The 18,703-nt window shown below is 31.3% G+C and overlaps 1 protein-coding gene and 1 non-coding gene across 8 annotated transcripts; one reads left to right on the forward strand and one right to left on the reverse strand.

The window, feature by feature from the left end:
• Positions 1 to 487: 487 nt before the first annotated feature.
• Positions 488 to 11,746, reverse strand: LOC137837192 (uncharacterized). 7 transcript variants are annotated; one of them, XM_068646114.1, is made up of 16 exons: positions 11,344 to 11,746; positions 9,459 to 9,506; positions 8,125 to 8,208; positions 7,486 to 7,569; positions 5,597 to 5,694; positions 4,548 to 4,634; positions 4,353 to 4,461; positions 3,944 to 4,171; positions 3,424 to 3,563; positions 3,127 to 3,324; positions 2,859 to 2,964; positions 2,615 to 2,780; positions 1,653 to 1,763; positions 1,472 to 1,571; positions 1,094 to 1,164; positions 488 to 816 (listed from the first exon to the last, which is right to left on the reverse strand). In XM_068646114.1, the coding sequence occupies exons 2-15, from the start codon at positions 9,459 to 9,461 to the stop codon at positions 1,104 to 1,106; spliced, it is 1,575 nt and encodes a 524-aa protein (XP_068502215.1). In that variant the 5' UTR covers positions 9,462 to 9,506; positions 11,344 to 11,746; the 3' UTR covers positions 488 to 816; positions 1,094 to 1,103. The 7 variants fall into 7 exon arrangements, with proteins under 7 accessions (XP_068502215.1, XP_068502218.1, XP_068502219.1 ...); XM_068646117.1 differs by having other exon boundaries at positions 2,874 to 2,964; positions 11,344 to 11,590; XM_068646118.1 differs by having other exon boundaries at positions 2,874 to 2,964; positions 9,459 to 10,739; positions 11,344 to 11,590.
• A 3,173-nt stretch (positions 11,747 to 14,919) lies between these two features.
• Positions 14,920 to 15,038, forward strand: LOC137838919 (5S ribosomal RNA). Its single transcript, XR_011085560.1, has one exon. It is a non-coding gene; the product is annotated as a 5S ribosomal RNA (ribosomal RNA).
• The last annotated feature ends 3,665 nt before the right edge of the window (positions 15,039 to 18,703 follow it).

The raw sequence follows: 18,703 nt of genomic DNA on the forward strand, positions 1-18,703 counted from the left end.
AAAAGAATATATAGGAAATTGTAAAAAGAGAAAAAAATAATAATTTTAAAAAAAAAATACGAAAGTTGTTTAAATGTCATATATTTATAAAGATGTCTTACAAATAAAAATCATATTTTAAAGCTTATTATTACCTCATTATGATCTACATTTAAAATATCCTAAAAATATTAAATCTATTTTACTTCACTTTTAATTTTCACAAGATAAATCATATCCTAAAAATATTAAATCTATTTTACTGCACTTTTAATTTTCACAAGATAAATCATACCGCAGACTTTATTATTAAGAGTAAGATCATGGTGTCACTGCTATATTAACATACTTAGGTTGGAATAATAATTAATTAAGAAAATTCATATAAATCACAAATAAACCATATCCTAAAAATATTAAATCTATTTTACTTCACTTTTAATTTTCACAAGATAAATCATACCGCAGACTTTATTATTAAGAGTAAGATCATGGTGTCACTGCTATATTAATATACTTAGGTTGGAATAATAATTAATTAAGAAAATTCATATAAATCACAAATAAACCTATTACATGAGTATGTAAAAAATATTGAACCATATAGATATACAACTCAACTTTTCTACCATTGTTAAAAGACCTAATATTCTTTCTTTCTAAGATTGCCAATAATTAATTGAGCTAATTTGGAATATTTACAATACATCACTTTCCCCATCTAACTATTTAAATGAAGAAAAATAGCACTATGAATAGTAATACATTGAAATCTAATTTTCTTGTTTCTAAGATGAAAAAATCCTTTATGTTCCCCTCAAAGATTTCTACCAAAACCTGCAAAACACAAGAAAAACCATTCCAAGATTTTAATCATATCTACAAATTTAGAATAAATAAAATGTATATCATGTTAAAGATAAAGTTACTTCTAACATTATTATTAGATAAATTTAGAATATTCTCATAAATATAAAGATACTAACCATAAAAGTTTTTAATTATATCTACAAATTTAGAATAAATAAAATGTATATCATGTTAAAGATAAAGTTACTTCTAACATTATTATTAGATAAATTTAGAATAGTCTCATAAATATAAAGATACTAACCATAAAAGTTCTACGAACTTGCTTCACTTAAAAGCTCGTGAGAAACCTTTTGACGGTTAAGTCTTTTTGCCCTACAACCAAGGTATAAAGGAAACATGCAATTGAGTAGTTGTGGTTTAGTAGAGAAATTTAATATCACATTATCATTACATTATAAATCTCAAAGTCTATTAAAAAACTTCTTCAAATCCAATTTTCATATTTCATTATACATCTTAATTTATAGATAAAATAATGATGGTTAATAAAAAGCTAGCTTTGCTAACTATTTAGCATCATGTTCATGGACAAAATATAAAGAATTCAAACTTTCCAATATCATGTCCAGAATCTGAAACCTCACGACCAATCCACTAGAAATTTAAGAAAAGAACTCACCTTGTGGAAATATATTTATGAACCTCTTCCTTCTTGTCAGGACCATAAACATACCACTTTTCTTCTGGTGCTTTGGCAATTTCATCCTGTATTTTAATTTCTGCATGTTGCTTTCTTTTAGAAAACTTTCTAAACCCCAATCACAATGCTATAAACATTTCAAATGGATTTTAAGTGTTACCTTGCAAAAGAACAGTACATTCACTACTGCAACTTCTAAAATTCCAGAATGTTTTACCATTATTGTCTACAAATTCAGGTTTGATCCTCAGAGCATCACAACCTAGTTTCGCTGTAACATTAAAAGAACAAATGACAACCTTTCCAATAGCAAAAACATTAAATTCTTACAAGATATCAAGCAACAATATGTACCCAAACTTTCCATTCCAAGAGCAGTAATATATTTACGAAACCATTTCCCAGTCTAAATATTTTCAAAAACAAATGCTTTGCCGCAAACAATCAAGTTTTCATAAGAAAATGGTGAATTTAAACCAAATGGAATTTAAAACCTTATATCATGTTGCATAAATGAATGTTATGCTGTATTATGTGAAAACTTTAGGCGTTGTAACATAATGATTAATTCACAAAGCTCCTATCATACCTTTTTTGCAAGTGCACCCTTTAAATTGAGCACCTTACCTATACATACTCTATTTTCTGTTTTGACCACATTAAGAACATTTATTTCTTTATCAAACAAGACCTAGTTAGATGTTTAGTAAAATACAAAATTGATGGATTTAAACTGAGAAATTAAACATCTTATAGGATGTTGTGTAAGTGAATGTTGTTGTGCAAGAAGAGAAACATGTTATAAAATGATAAAAGCATTGAGCAGTATATAATGCAAACAAAATTATTGTAAAACCTAAGACTAAACCTATGTACCAATAGATGTTTGTCATACATATTAGTTATTTTTCATCCTAGTGTGATCATAAAACAAAACCAACATTTTATTCTGCTTTCAGGATCTTTTGCTAATGATTGCTTGTTTACAACTTGGATAACTTTGAACCATGAATTTATGTATCACACCAAAACATTTTTGACTTAAGAAAATGAAAGTGGAGAGAACTTTAGGCAAGATAACATCAATGATGGATAATTCATAATCGACTAATCATGGCATACCTTTTTGAGTTGTGCCCTTTAATCCAAGCATCTCTGTGTGTGCTTCATCAACCTCAATTCTTATTTTCGAAAGAAGAGCCTCATGCTCCTCCATCGGATAGGGAGACACAGTTGAAGGAACAGCTTTGGCTTTCTCACTCCGCAACTTCTTCTCAAGACACTTTACCTGAACATAACATGCACATGGAATTATTATGAACACAATGTAACAGCAAGGATAATCCATGTAGAAAGAGCATAATACCTTGGTTTCTATTACCTTTTCCTTGGTTGCAGCAACCTTGTGTTTTGCTTCTTTCACTTCTTTTGCATGTCTTGAATTTTCCTCGTGAATATAGCTCCTCAATTTCCTGGACATATTAAGCAAGTTTCCAACCACTTTAAATGATATTAAGACAACAAAAATAAGAAGAAAAGAAAGACAAGAAAAAGATGGATAAAGTGGTGAAAGTAATAAAAAGAAAGAATACAAAGAAAAAGGATATTTTCTAACTGGACTTTGAAATACTTACTCGGTATTCAGAGCTTCGTCACAGAGAAAATTCATCAGTTTAAACTTTTGAGACAAATCCAACTTATAATATCCACTGATGCCTTCTTGAAGCCAATCCAAAGGAAAATCATTTAATATATGATACGATTTCATGATTAAATCCTCCAGATGTTTTAACCATGAATTATTTTCATCCCTAGTAGGTAAAGATGAAGACCTACATCAAAGTCATCCATATGGAACTTTAATTCAAGTATCTCAGAAAAAAATTAATCACCCACAAAACTCCAAACAAAAGTTGTAAGAGATAACTCACTCATTTCCGGAATTGTTTAGGATCAACTCCAACACTTTAATATGAAATTCAACTAGTAAGGTGTTTTGTCCATGCATGCTTTGTTTGCATACTAATTCTTCTAGCATGGCTTCAGCTTCTCCTTCCTTGAGATCAAGAGCCTAATTAAAATTACACACAGGAATAAATGTGAAGGTGATTAATATATTATGAATGGCTGCAACATCATAACCATAAAACAATAATTACGCATGTGACAATAATACCATTATTTCTGGAGTATATAATTTAATGTAACAGGAGGGAATATCATTCATAGTGAAACCATTCAATTAAATGAGCAACTACAAAATCATCAAAAACTTTATTTTAAAGTTGCATGATATTTGATAAAAATAATTAGTTCCAATTTTGTAATATCACTCTATAGCATTAGAGGAATATGCCAATTATGTTTATTCAGTCAATCAACTACTAAAAAAAACAATAAATTACAATTAATCAAACAAAACATCGGGACATATTGTTAACATAACCATACCTTTCTAAATACTTTGTAAAACTCTAAAAGTTGTAATGCATTCCCAACTTCTTTGAGTGGTAACTCAATGCCAAATATTTTTTTTAACTCCATTCCAGGGGGCAAAAGAATTTCCTTCTCAATTGTTTTGCTCTCTCCTTCATCATACTCTTTGTTGCAAACTTTAGTATCATTTGTATCTGTACAATTTTCTTTCCCAAATTCGCCCGAGAGATGTACTTCAAGCTCCTGCAAGAAATAACAAAAAAGAACATGAACCACCAACTATAAGGTCATCTCATAATAAGCATATCATAAAACACATATTCACTCATATCATCATTATCTAATCATTAATTTGCACAATTAAACAAGAGATCCTTTTTAACCAAATTTGACAACAATGGGAGATTTCAGAAAATTAGCATACTTTTTCCTCACTAGCCTTCTTAACGGCAAGCATTTCCGCAACAGACTTAAAACCAGATTCCTTGGCATTACGATATAAGGGACCAGTAGGTTGCTCACCTCGTTTTTTCCTACAAACATAACTCTTGTCATATTTCACTCATGGATACAATACCAACTCGAAACACAAATAAATAAAAAACAAAAAGAAACTCACTGGCATAAGCTGCAGTTACAAAATCCTCTACACTTCGGACATGTCCAATAAGCCAAATGTCCCACTTCTTCAGAATTCTCCCCATACCTAATTCACCGCAGCAAAATCCTCATCAAAGAAAGAAAATACATATATACAAGTATTGTATCATTCTACTATTAGAATTCTTTTAAGATATCCTAGCTGACAATTAAAGCCTAATTCCCTCTAAAAGTATAGCACATTTGGACCATGCATTTAGAACATTTTGTTCACATTTACAAAAGCAATATTGGTCGTAGTTTTAGACAAGACCCTGATATCTTAACACTGACTACAGTAAAAACACTCTCTTAACAAACAAATAAATTAATATTTTAATAATTTTCATTTTAATTTAAATTAAAATATTATAATATTATTATAATGGGTTGTTGAATAGTGTTATTTACTGTGTGTAGTGTTAACAATTTTTTTTCCTTTTAGAAAATTTGAAGTTGTTTCTTGAATTGCGAGTGCCTACGAAATTTCATTGTTTTGCAACTATAGTTGAAGCACACAGCAACCACCAAAATGTGTTATCTTTTTTCTGTAGGAAGCACAGGTATCCAGCATAATAAACAATCTAACTTAAGTTAGGCAGAACCACTATAAACAACAACAGAGTTATTGGTGGTCCTACCCTGTTCACACAAGATAGTCTATCATGAGGGATACTGGTGAGCTGTACAAAGAAAAAGACAAGATATTTTTGTGATTTCTTCGGACACTCATTGCAAAACAATGGATCTTTGGATCATGTTGCAAATTAAAAAAGGCTTTGCCATAAACATCGCCAAAAACAAGGCCTTTAGCCTCTCTATGACCTTCCACTGTTCCCACATCTTCATATATTTCTTTGATATGCTGCATGTGATAGGTGGGAGTATAGGAGTAAGTCTTGTTCAGATGTCTTCTTCCACAGTGGTGCTAAGCATATCAAGCCTTTATGAAAAAACCATGGGATAATTTTGAAAAATACAAAGATCTAAAATATAAAGAAAACCCAAGATTTATAATGTTGAACTAACCTAGTCAAGAGGCACTTGTGGCAGTACTTAATCGGACAAGGCTTCCCTTTCTTCAAGTTCTTGCATGTTGCAGCAAAATCCTCTTTCTTTTGCCGGCACTTCACAGTGGAAAAACCAACGAAACAAAAGTGTTATTGTCCAAATGCACAACAAAATCAAGAAACAAACTGAACAACAAAGAGTAAACACAAAACCACCACACTCCAAAATGAAAAATGAAAAATTGGGCAACACAAAATAAAATAAAAATATAAAAGTACTTGGTGGCAAAATTTCCCATTTGTCCCTATTTGAACGGGACAAGAATTTGAACGTTTTAATTTCTCGCCACTGGCCAACCCCTCCTCGAAGTTCTTATTCTGAGTAGAAAACAATCGGTTATCCATGTTGAAATAGGAAAAGGAATTCCCTCCTTGAATGGTGAGGTGAAGAGAGCAACAAAGGGAAGACGGCTGGTTTGCAATTTTGGTAGGGTACTTCTATCTGCCTTTCCTTATACTATTTATAATATAAACTTTATTAATTACAGTCATAAATGTATTAAATTAATTTTATCAATCTATAAATGTATTAAAGCTAAATCCAAACAATTTTCAGACATAGATGTTATTCAACTTTACTAAAAGTCATCTATTAAATGTCAAGTGGTGATTACAGTGGAATTTCAAGGTCAATCTAAATGCAACTGAAAATAATTAAACAAGGAATTAGCCATAGCTTTATATTCCAAAACCAACAAACATACTGTGATACCCAAAAAGAAGACTGAGACAATTCAAGAGTATTTTGTTTACAAATGCTGAAAAGACAAGCTGGGTGCTTCGGTTTTGTCAAAAAGAATCTTGAAAAAAGTGTACTCATAAATGCTAAGGATAAGGATAGAAGTTGTAAGCCTAAGATGAGGTCAAAATCCATGATATACCAACAAATGATCATAAATGTAGTTTAAAAATTAAATAAATAGTAATAAATGAGAAAAAAAGACAAGGGAGCCTAATGTGGTTAAAACAACTCGTAATACAGAGAGAGATGATATGGTATGCACAGGGGAATAGATGAACCAACAGCATAAATTTACCCATCCTATTATAATAATACACTCATTTTTCGATTACATTAAAATTAGATAAATTCCATTATTTTCTTTTCCCGTATCTCCAGATCATAAAGTAATATGAAAAAAATGGTTAGTTATGAGATATAAGTAATAGTATTATTGATTGCTTAACTGATGCAAAATTGACAAGCATACTTCTACAAGAATCAATTTTAGAACAGGAGAAGAAGAATGATGTCTCATCCCTGAAACAAGACAGATAAAATGATGTCTCAGAACTGAGGATCATATTACTGCTTAAATTCCATTTGCAACAAGTGCATGTGGTGGCAATCTAGTTGTTTAACTAAGGCGTGGATGAAGATTGTTAAGAGTATCTCTAGTTTGGAAAAAAATTAACATGCATTCTCCTAATAGTTTAAGTTTATGTGATGGTTGGTTAATGACAAATATATCATTATGGATAAAGAAGGAATAATCTTTGCCTATGTTCAGAGTCAAATCACCCCAAATTTAAGCCTTGTTAAGAGTATCTCTAGTATGAAAAAAATTCAAATGCATTCTCCTAATAGTTTAAGTTTATGTGATGGTTGGTTAATGACAAATATATCATTATGTATTAAGAAGGATTCATTTTTGCTCATGTTCAGAGCCAAATCACACCAGATTTAAGCTTTGAAATTGGTTCAAGTACTGTGTTGTGTTTCATTTCAAACACAAGCAAAGAACAGAGAAAAAAAAATGTTACTTTTATGTTTCCATGCGAATGGAGTATTAATATACAAAAAATAAAAAGTACCAGATTGACTATTCACTAATTCAAATAACATACATGGTCATATAAGAATATTTGTTTCCATGCCTCATCCAAATGCTGCCCATCTCCATACCAATATCTGGTAAAATCACTCTTCACCTGTAAAAGCACAGGACAACACATGATACATTTAATGTTAAAAACCGCCTATGTTAGACAGACAAGCTGTGAGTAGAACTGAATGCTTACAGGGAAAATTGAAACTAATGTTAATAGAATAAAAAACAGTTTGAAAACTATGGATGGACTTGATATTTATAGAAATTAACTATTTCCTTGGCAGATGTACACCTATATGCCGTTGGCAATTTTGGCATGATCCATGGACACTACATAAAATGAACTCTGTACTATAAGGTTTATTTAGCCAATATATTATTAGTCCAGAATAAAAAAAGGTAATGTGGCAAGAACAATTAACAAATGAGTTCAATCTTGTTAAAATCCTACAACTAAGGTTAAACGACATTTCATATCCGATTAATTGTTTGTATACGGTTTGACACGTGCATATCAGCCAACTCAACTACTGAGCCTTTTAGACTATACATCCAATTGACCATTTTTTATAACACATTATGAGTAATTTAAATTGAAACCAACAATGACAGTAAGCATGAATCTACCATGAGATTACCTCTACCATGAGATTACCTGCTTAAGAATTGGAGTTGCACATTTTTTCCTCAAGCTTTGAGCATCTGAATATGTGAAGCATGCTGGCATGAGTTGTGCATACTGCAAAAAAGATGGTTCAATGACAGAATATTAACAATACATAGAGCATTTGACCAGAGGACCATTCAATTAAAACATCAGTGCACAAAGAGAAACATGAAACAACTGTTAAGACTCAAACAGTCTCTAGTCTCAGACAGTTTAAGCATACTAGATGGATGACATTTACACTACGTTTTGATAATAACAACCAAGATTAAGTTTTGAAGTAATAACAGAGTTAAACAACATATGCTTTGGAACTTGCTAAATCAATTAAAGAGCTTAATGAATTTATATTACCTAACCTCCTATAGACAAAAACAGCATGTCGGCTAGCATATATAATTTGTTTTTATCAACAAGTATTATCCAGCATCCAACGTGCTGTTTTCTGAAAGGATTTACTTTCTGGTAAGATCTGTATTAAAATAAGGTGAATACTTTTACTTGCTTTAATTTAAGATTGAATATAATATAATGTAAAAGGCAATAATATAACACATATAAAAGGAAATATATTACACGTTATCCCCAAGACACATTGTACATTTAATTTCCTTTTTTGAAGTGTCCAGCACATATCAATAAAAACAAAGATAAACATAAGCATACTAACAAGAAAGAATCAAAAGCTATTTGGAGTAACTTTCTACAAAAATATTAATGATTACAAGAAGATCTGCTTCACTTTTCTGAGAATCAAAGATTTGTTTCAGTATCCACAATCAAATGTCTTACAATGAACACATTCTTGAAGCCTAAACAATACTAACAACATCAAACACAAGAACAACATCAACACAACAAAAACACAATTTTTCTAAGTAATACTTGGTGTCAAAGAAAGCAAAAGCAGCTTAGTGTCAGAGAATACTTGATCTTCTTAGTCTCAAGGAGAGATTACGGGGGCTTTTCAAGTGACATTTTGTACTCAGTAAAAAGTGATAAAACGAGTTTTCTCTGCTCTTCTAGTGTACTTGAGACTGTCTACACGGATAAATCTTTACAATTTAGTTTTGCGAAAATCATTTTATCAAAAGTCTTTTAAAAGCATAAACGTTCATACATTAGACTGTCGACTATCAACCCTCCCCCTCTAGAGTTGACCTATTTTTCAACGACAACATGAATATTAGGAAAGGGTCTAACCATGACTCTTTTGCACAATTTTGTTACTATGATTGTCTATCTAGTAAATTTATTTACTTTGTACCTTGAGTGACATTCTAATAACTGCAAAAGAGAAGTCATATATTAACGTAACTCACCATTCGAATCCATGGAGAAGATTAAAATATGCTGCCCAAAAACTGTAGCTGTATGAAATAAAAAGATCAGCACTTAATGTATTACATGAAATCAATGAATAAAAAATTGAGGTGATAGTCCCACACCTAGACCAACCATTCCAAATAAATCCTGCAACCATTAACAATATCCAAATAATAAATAACCCATCAACCAGTTACAAAATTTTATGTTGTGAGGGCAAGGACAATCATGTAAAGCTGTGAATCAACAAGCTGAGATGAGGGATATTAACCAGAGCTTAACAATATACAATAGTTCCCTCAAAGAGTAGGAACATGTTACAGAAAAATCAAAAAAGCACCAGCAAATTTCATTTGTGCCAAGACAGATTGAAAGAAATCACATTTACAACTGTGTAAAACCTATTCACTTCACAGTATATATCATCAATAGTTCAATATTTCTTTTCTTAGATATTTCACAAAATACCAATATAAACAGTAAAGTACAAGATATTGAAATCCAAAATTCTCATAAACTATGTACCATTACACCTACTCTTAAACAAAAAGTATTCATCTGGTTTCTCTGGTATTGTTGAAATAATAACTGAAGTTTATTAGAAAAAAGTACACAGTAACTTTCAAAGTAACTACTGGAGCCCATAATTTTTCTCATAAAGAGAAATATTAAGGTTGTTTGTTCTGAGAAAATCATTTTTAAGGTTATTTTTTGTTTTAAACAGACAACAAATCAGATATATACAGTTTGTTTCTTACTTTCACATACATTCTTTCTTATACAAACAAATTTTCAGAAAAAAGGAAAGGAAAATACACAATACTATCATAATTATTTTGGTAACAAGACCAAAAAAACACTTCTCAAATTTGGAATTTTTGCCTAGTGTATTTTCTTTTTCCATGGAAAACTAGAGCTCAAGGTCCCAGAACTATACTAGCTACCTCAAGAAAGTAATGCCAGCAGTATTTGCTGATAAAGCTAAAGAAAGAAAATCTGGTAGAACATAAAAAAAATAAAAGAAATTTTCATCTCCAAACCACATTTAGACAACACATCAGGTGTTTCATTGGCTTTCCGGCCTTCCCTTAATGCATGAATTCTTCTAACCTACTACTGCTGCCTTTGAATCACTTTCAACCAGAATATTGTTGTAGTAGCCTTTGATCACAGGTCAGTTTTTAATTCTCTTTGGATAACCAGAGCTGGTTGATGATGTGGGACTTTACAATACTCCTCCACTTCACCAGATGTCTCTGGAAAACCAGGCGAGCCTACTAGAATAAGTAATATTTTATCTTAAAACAAATTGACATTAAGCATAAGGTCGTCCCCACACATATATAAGTTGCACTCCAAGACTTGATGCATGCAATGTGGGACTTCAAAACATTTCTCCTGTACCCTCAGAGGGATTAACTTTTTAATTTAACTTTACCAAGAAGTGAAGTTTACAAGCAGACTCTAGTTTATTGGAGAGAGTCAATACATTTTAACTACTTTCTTTATAAATATTTAAAGTGAAATTAATTCAAACAACACCACCAAAGTATTTATTAGATAACTGCTTATGATGCAAGCATTCATGCACAAAGTTATTTTTATTATTGAAAATAAATTAAGAATAAAGTGTTGCATTTGTGATGTAAGTTTAAGTTATCTTCATAATTTATCACGAACACATAATCTGAAGATATTTTTATGGACTCATAACTATTTGGGTTGAAGAAGACAACCATCATCTTATAAATGATCTAATATAAACCCTAAGCAGAAATAAACAGTAAAGTACTTCTTCCAAACTCATCCTAGGGTTCGGTCAGTTACAGTTCATATATTGAGAAAAGAAAAAGATGTATTTCCAATGAGGAAAGAAAATACCATTGAAACCAAGCTGAAGCGATTGGCACCAGCATTTGGCAGAACCCGAGATGAAGAAGCAGGCAGTGACCGAGTTGATCGGTGGGTAGGGATGAGTTGCATGAGGAAGACCGAAGAACTGGTGACCGGAGAAGACAGTAGCTCCACCACACATGACTAAGATGTCCCTCTGTTAATCGCTTCACCTTTCCTTCCTTCTTCTCCTTTCAAAACAATTCTTATCATACACAAGGTTCCATCAATAGACATCAACATGTCTAAATTTTTATTCTTTTAGATCAATTTTGCAAAATTGAGAAAATAAATATATAAGTTTTTTTAATACTGGATTACATATATTTGATTTTTAAAATAATAAAAATTCATACTTTTTGTTCTTTTTTCTATTCATTTTTTATTTTTCCAGTGTTTTTTCATAACTGAGTTTATTTTTAGCTTTAATATTTCTTCTGTGATGATTTGAAAGTTGGAATTTGACACATGGCTCATTCATGGGACAGCTGTCATCTAAACTAAGCTTTTAAAAAAGTATCACTTTATTTAATAATTATAATTAAAATAAAGTAATGGTAGTTATATTTATAATAAAGTAATAATAATTATAATTAAAATAAAATAATGGTAGTTATAATAAAATTAAATGATAATATTATAATTATAATATAATATAAAAATGCATTAATGCATCTGATATAGTGGTTTGGAGGTAATTTCACTATATTATGTTCCTAAGTTTGATTCCCACTTCTTTATTTAAATTTTGATATAAAAAATGATACTACCTTATTTTATCTTTCTCCAATGTGCATTTACCAACATATAATAAAACGGTTTCTAATATTTAAATAATTTTAAAAATATACATTACATTTCATACTTCTTAACTAAACTAAACCTAAATAACCTGTAAATAAAATCTAATTTAAATAAATTTACTGAATAAGAAAATTAAAAATCAGGATTCCGTAATTTTCTGTCAAAACTACAAATATTATAAGTTAAAAATTTTAATTGATTTTTTCAGTTGACAGACAAACAGAATTTATTTAAAAAAATACAAAAAAATATAAAATAAAATAAGAGTTTGTGCAGAAATGAAATATAAATATAAGAGCACAAACTCATATGAAAGATATTTTTGTGGATTTCAAAGTAACCCTATTGCAATAAAACACTAAAACATGGATATTAATAAATATGATGATGACGACTTAAAATTTTAGCAGTTGTTTATTGAAGAAGAAGTTTCATCCTTGAATGCTAAATTGAAAGTAACATAAAAGAAAAAAGTTAACTGGACTTAAAAATTAACTTTAATAATTATTATCATTGTAAATTTTAAATGTAGAATTTACCTTGGAAGGAAATTTATTAATGCCAGATTATTTTTTAAAAATATATTATTCTATATTATTAAAACTAAGGAATTAGTAATAGTCTTTACATTCCAAACTAAAACTCTCTTATTATAAAAATAATATAAAAGGTATTTAGTTGAATCTCAAATATTCAAAGTAAAAATCTTAAAAAGATTCTTGTGGTGTGGTGTCTACAAAATAAATATAGTTTTAAATTAAATAATAGTAATAAATTAGAAAAAGACAAGGAAATGTAATGTAGTTAAAGAAACCCATATGAGAGGGAAATAGAAAGATGATACAGTAGTCAGAACTTCTCAATTTACTTCTGTATGTCTAGGTTTACTGATAACAAATTGAATTTAAAATTAGAAGTTATATTTTAAATTGAAATTTAATATTTTTATAGTATGGATTAAAATGTGAAATAAGGTTCAATATTTTTAAAGTATATATTACAGTTTTAAATTAATATTTAATAATTTAAATGACATACTATATATTTTATAGTAAGACAAAAAAATAGCTTAAAGGGAGAATTAAAACTATAAAGTTTGGTTGAATATTTTTAAAATAGAGATCTAATGTTTAAAGTACACTGCCCCGCCTATTTTAGCACTGAAGTTCCTCTAGTAAATTAAAACATTATTATGAACGCATACATTCGTGAACGCATACATATCATGATTCTTACACATATTCATACAATCAAGAAGGAATAAACATGTCTCAATCTATCTTTTGACAATTACGTTATTGTCATACACGTTCAGATGTAGGTTTTTCATCAGGTATCATCATATATTTATTCTCACGTTAACCAACAGACCCTTTAATTCTATTATTATTATTAAATCATATTTGGGTCCAAAACTCAAACTCTAAGTTATGTGAGTCACTTTATAAAAATTAATTTACATAATTCTTACACCTCTCCCTTCCAGTCCTCTTCCACGCATCAAATCCCTATGGCACACATCTAAAAAGCGTCAGCCCTTCATTCCACGCAGCAATACGTACACTAGGAACATGAATTGTACGCCGCCAACACCTCCACCGCACACACGCTGTCAAGACTAGACTAGTGCATGCATGGTGTGGTGCCTCTCTAAACCCTATCCTAAATTTTTTAATTAATTTTATAAAAAATATTTGCATGTATGTGTTGATTAGGGTTTGTGGGAACTTCATTCAGGGGATATTTGATGAAGGAGTCCTCACATTGAAGAGAAGAGTGGTAGATTTTGAGTTGGCAAAAAATTAGCATGAAGAAACTTCAAACGACCATAACTTTTGATAGAGAAGTCGGATGGAGACGCGTTAAAAATGAAAGTTGTTCGAAACGAGGTACCAAATCACATGGTCAATTCCCAAAGGAGATTGGCGTCTACAAAATTTCCATCATTTACTATTATTTTTTTTTATTTTTAAGTATTATTTAGGTATTTTTCAGGTATTTTGAGGTTTTAGTTCTCACAATTACACTTGTCAAAAATTTCTGAAATTTAGCATGATGTTTTCCAATATAAATTAGACATTTATAAAATCATTATTATTATATTACATTTACAAATTTATTACTCATACATTACATAATGTTATGTGTGTGTTCTAACATGAAATCTTATTATTTCAGTGTTTATTGTTGATATAACGTGTTGAGTGGAAGAAGAAGTGCAAATGCAAATGTAAATAAAATCACTTGGATGCACCTTACGGTAACCAAGAATAACACATTAGAATAACAAACTATTTCATCTATATATAAAAACTTTTGTTAGACTTTAATGTTTAAATTTTGATATTACATGCATTATTGATGTGTTCTGAAAATTTGATATTTTATAAAGGATTAGATTAGAGTAAGTATATAATAATAAAACCTTTAAAAAAAACACTTATAATGACAGTTCCACCAGGCAGAAGTACTTTGTAACAACGGTTCCAAACTAGAATTGTCGTCATAAGTGTTTTTTTTTTGTTTATTTGGCACAATAACAATTTTTACACGTGTCCTTAATTTGGTTTTATAACTAAAGTACAAAAATAGTCTTTATATAGCTTTTTTGTTGACTCAAACAGTCAAATCTTAAAGTACCAACAAAAAGGATCGTGAAATAGTGTAGCGAACTGCGAATTATCGCATTTGGGGTCCTACGATTTCAAAACTGAAGTCCACTTGCAAACCCATATAGGCATTGATCGCACTACACTTAACAGGTGTGATCATACCAACACTAATGCACTGGATCCCATCAGAACTCCACAGTCAAGCGTTCTTGGGCGAGAGTAGTACTAGAATGGGTGACCTCTTGGAAAGTCCTCGTGTTGCATTTCTTTTTGTATTTCTTTTTTATGCTCTCTTTTTTCTTCCTGGTCTAGACAATCAAACTATGACTTCTCCTTTTCCATGTTTATATAGCTTTTTTGTTGACCCAGACAATCAAATCTTAAAGTACCTACAAAAAGGATCGTGAAATAGTGTAGCGAACTCCGAATTATCGCGTTCGAGGTCCTACGATTTCAAAACTGAAGTCCACTTGCAAACTCATATAGGTATTGATCGCGCTATACTTGATAGGTGTGATCATACCAGCACTAATGCACCAGATCTCATCAAAACTTCGCAGTTAAGCGTATTGCGGCTAGAGTGGTACTAGGATGGGTGACCTCCCATCGCGCTACACTTGACAGGTGCAATCATACCTGTTGATCAAGAGTGATCAAGTGCTTTGAAGAATTCAAATTATGCTTTGAAGTATCCAAATCCTTTGTGCTTGATGCAAGGTTGTGTTGCTGCTGTGTTTTGGGAGGGATCTGGGTAGTTTTATTTGTAATCCACTCCTTTGTTGAATCTAAAGCTAATGTGTTTTAAATCCTTTTAAGTGTTTTTCAAATTAAGTGAAAAACAACCTATTGTTTTGTCGAATCAACCGGTTGTTTTATTCTTAGGAGTTTTTGAAAAGGTTGAAAACTGTTTGAGTTTGGTTGACTTAACTACCAAACCAAACAATCGATTGTTTCGTGGTTTCAACTGATTGTTTCTTTGAAAATCCTAACAGAATTCTGTTTTGGTGATTGAATGTGCTTTAAATGATTTCCAACTGAATACGCTCATTCATTAAATGCTTTGACCAATCTTTGGAAAATATAAATAGTTTGTTTATGTTTACAAACAAAGAAGTGAGACAGATTTGAGTTTTTCAGTTGTGTAGGAATTGATTCAAGATTTGAACATTCACATCAAAGCTTTGGGTTTTCTAAGAGAGTGAAATAGGATTGCATTTGTATTGATTTCAGATTGTTCGTAAAATGGTGTAATCTCTTCTTAACCTTCTGTATTTCTGGTGTTGTGTGCTCTTGAGGTGGTCAAGATCAATACTCTTGGTGTGTGATTTGCCAAAGGGAGTGTGTTTCTTGAAGGGTTCAAGGTCACTACTTTGATGGATTGTGTTGTAATCTGGTTTGATTACTTAGTGGATTACCCAGTGGTTTTTTGGGGACTGGATGTAGCTCTTGGTGATGGCATTCCTTTGAGCTCTTCTTTGCATTTTGGTGATGAACTTGCGGAAGCTTGTGGAGGAGATGAAGCAAGGCCTTCCTAGGAAGTATGGGTGCCTTGAAGGTGCATGAGAGTGGGGAATTGGGGAGGTTCGGCCAGCCCCTTTGAAGGTGATGAAGTGAAGATTAAAACCTAGATGTTAGGCAAAGAGTAGTGTATGGCACAAATTTGGCAGCATAACAATACTCTATTCAATCTTACAAAATGAGAGTCAAACACCTCCTTATAAAGGATTGGAGGGCTGGAATTTGAAGAGCCAAATACAAATGAAATGTAATCTAAATGACATGCAAAAGAAGGAGCTCATGGAGGCACATGGAGCACATGGCACATGGGTGCACATGGACGTCCTAGATTAGTGGAGAGCTTCTAGAAACCGTAGCTAATCTAGGTTAACTCCTCCTTAACCTTAATTTGCAAAATTTAAACAAAGGTTCATAAGGCTATGCTATTTACACCACAAATAAGACTAAGCTACACTTTGTGGGGCCTTCTTGGATGTCAACTCTCTTAGACGCTCCTTGTGTGGCCTAGACGCTTCTTGTGGGTGCCCTCTATGCAAGGTTGGTCCTAGACGCTCTTTTGGGTGCTGGGGCCTCTTTCATCACTTGGTTTAAGAGTGAACCAGTATAAACTGTTGGTGTATCTTTCTCTTACCCTTAAAACTTATTTAAATTATGTTTTTACTTTTACTAGTATAAACAACCGATTGTTTTTTTGCTGCTTTGCTGTTTTATTGCTTTAGTTCTTGGCTAACCTGATTTCTGTTCTAGATTCATACAAAGAATTTTTTTTAATCTTTAAAAACTTTTCAAAAACCTCTCTTAAACAATTCACCCCCCTCGTTTAAGGCCATATATTCTAACAATTGGCATCAAGAGCTTGGTACTTGAAAAATATTCAAGTTTGATCCTAAAATCCTTTTTTTCTATGGCTGGAAAACTACCTTTTGAAGAGGGTGTTTCAATTAACAAACCACCTTTGTTTTGTGGTTTGAATTATAAGTATTGGGAAGCTAGAATGAAAATCTTTGTTGAATCCATTGATCAAAGAATTTGGGATGCAATTGAAAATGGTCTTTTCATTCCTAAGACTAAAAAGGGTGGATCTTTTACTAAAAAACCTTGGTCCCAATGGACTAATGAAGAAAGTGAAAATGCCAAGTTTGATTGCATTGCCAAGAATATCATAACCTCTGCTTTGGATTCTATAGAATTTTTCAGGATCTCAGAATGTGAATCTGCTAAGGAGATGTGGGATACACTTAAAGCAACGCATGAGAGTATCACTGAAATAAAGAAAGCAAAGACAAGAAATCAAGCAAGAAGAAAAAGGAGGCAAAATCAAAAAGGTCTCAATATGTGTTTTATGGCCAAAAAGGAAGATGATTCAAGCAGTGAAAGTAGTGTAAGTTCTTCTACTTCTTTAAATGTTGAAAACTATAGTCAATTACTTCAAGCCTTTAAAGAAACCCATGAAGAAGTTAACTGATTGGCTCTCTTGAACAATCGTTTGAAAGGTATGAACAATTGGCTTGAAAACAGAGTCAAAGCACTGGAAGAAGAATTGGAAAATTCAAAAACAGATTTTGAAAACCTTGAAATGCTTTACAAAAATTCTTCTAGTAAGTGTGACTCTCTTGTTTGTGAAAATTGTGAATCTCTTGAAAAGAAGGTTCACTACCTTGTGAAAACTGTGGATAAGCTTTCAAAAAGCAAATCCAACTTTGAGAGTGTCTTAGCATCCTAAAATTGTGTTTTTGGAAAAGCGGGGATTGGGTTTTAATCCACATAACAAGTTTTCAAACTCTTTTTCAAAAATTCCAGAAAAACAACTGATTGTCAAATCGAAACAACCGGTTGTTACATGTTTTTACTACATGAAAAAAAGGTCACTATGTTAAATTCTGTAAAATTAGGAAATATTTTGTTCCTAAATATTTTATGAGATGAATTCCCAGAATTTCTGAAGTTCCCAGTGATGAAAGTAATTCAAGAGGACCACATTTGTAAGGGGACCAAATCTTTGCACTTGAACTTGAATTTTGTAGGGAAAACTGATGGGAAGCATGCAACAGTGGTATTTGGATAGTGGCTGCTCAAAAACACATGACAGGAGATAAATCCAAGTTTGTGAGCATCATCTTCAAACAAGAAGACTATGTAACATATGGAGACAACAACAAAGGAAGAATTCTTGGAAGAGACTCTATAAGAGACAAGAGTATCTTGCTAATTCATGATATCTTGTATGTGGAGGGACTAAAACACAACTTGCTTAGCATTAGCCAACTGTGTGACAAAGGCTATCAAGTAATCTTTAAGACAAACTCTTGTAAAATCTGTCTTCCCAACTCAAATGAGGTAATGTTGATTGGTAAAAGAATCAACAATGTCTATCTCTTAGATATTTCTTCTCCTTGTTCTATTGGCTATCTTCT

This window comes from Phaseolus vulgaris, chromosome 4 (genome assembly GCF_000499845.2).
Source record: "Phaseolus vulgaris cultivar G19833 chromosome 4, P. vulgaris v2.0, whole genome shotgun sequence".
NCBI lineage: Eukaryota > Viridiplantae > Streptophyta > Magnoliopsida > Fabales > Fabaceae > Phaseolus > Phaseolus vulgaris.

What these genes read in the sequence shown, in the direction of transcription:
- LOC137837192 (XM_068646114.1), bottom strand. An exon ending in CAACTCCAATTCTTAAGCAG is followed by an intron (nt 7,570 to 8,124) that starts GTAATCTCATGG and finishes GTGCTTTTACAG; the next exon opens with GTGAAGAGTGATTTTACCAG. An exon ending in ATGTACTGTTCTTTTGCAAG is followed by an intron (nt 1,572 to 1,652) that starts GTAACACTTAAA and finishes AGCAACATGCAG; the next exon opens with AAATTAAAATACAGGATGAA.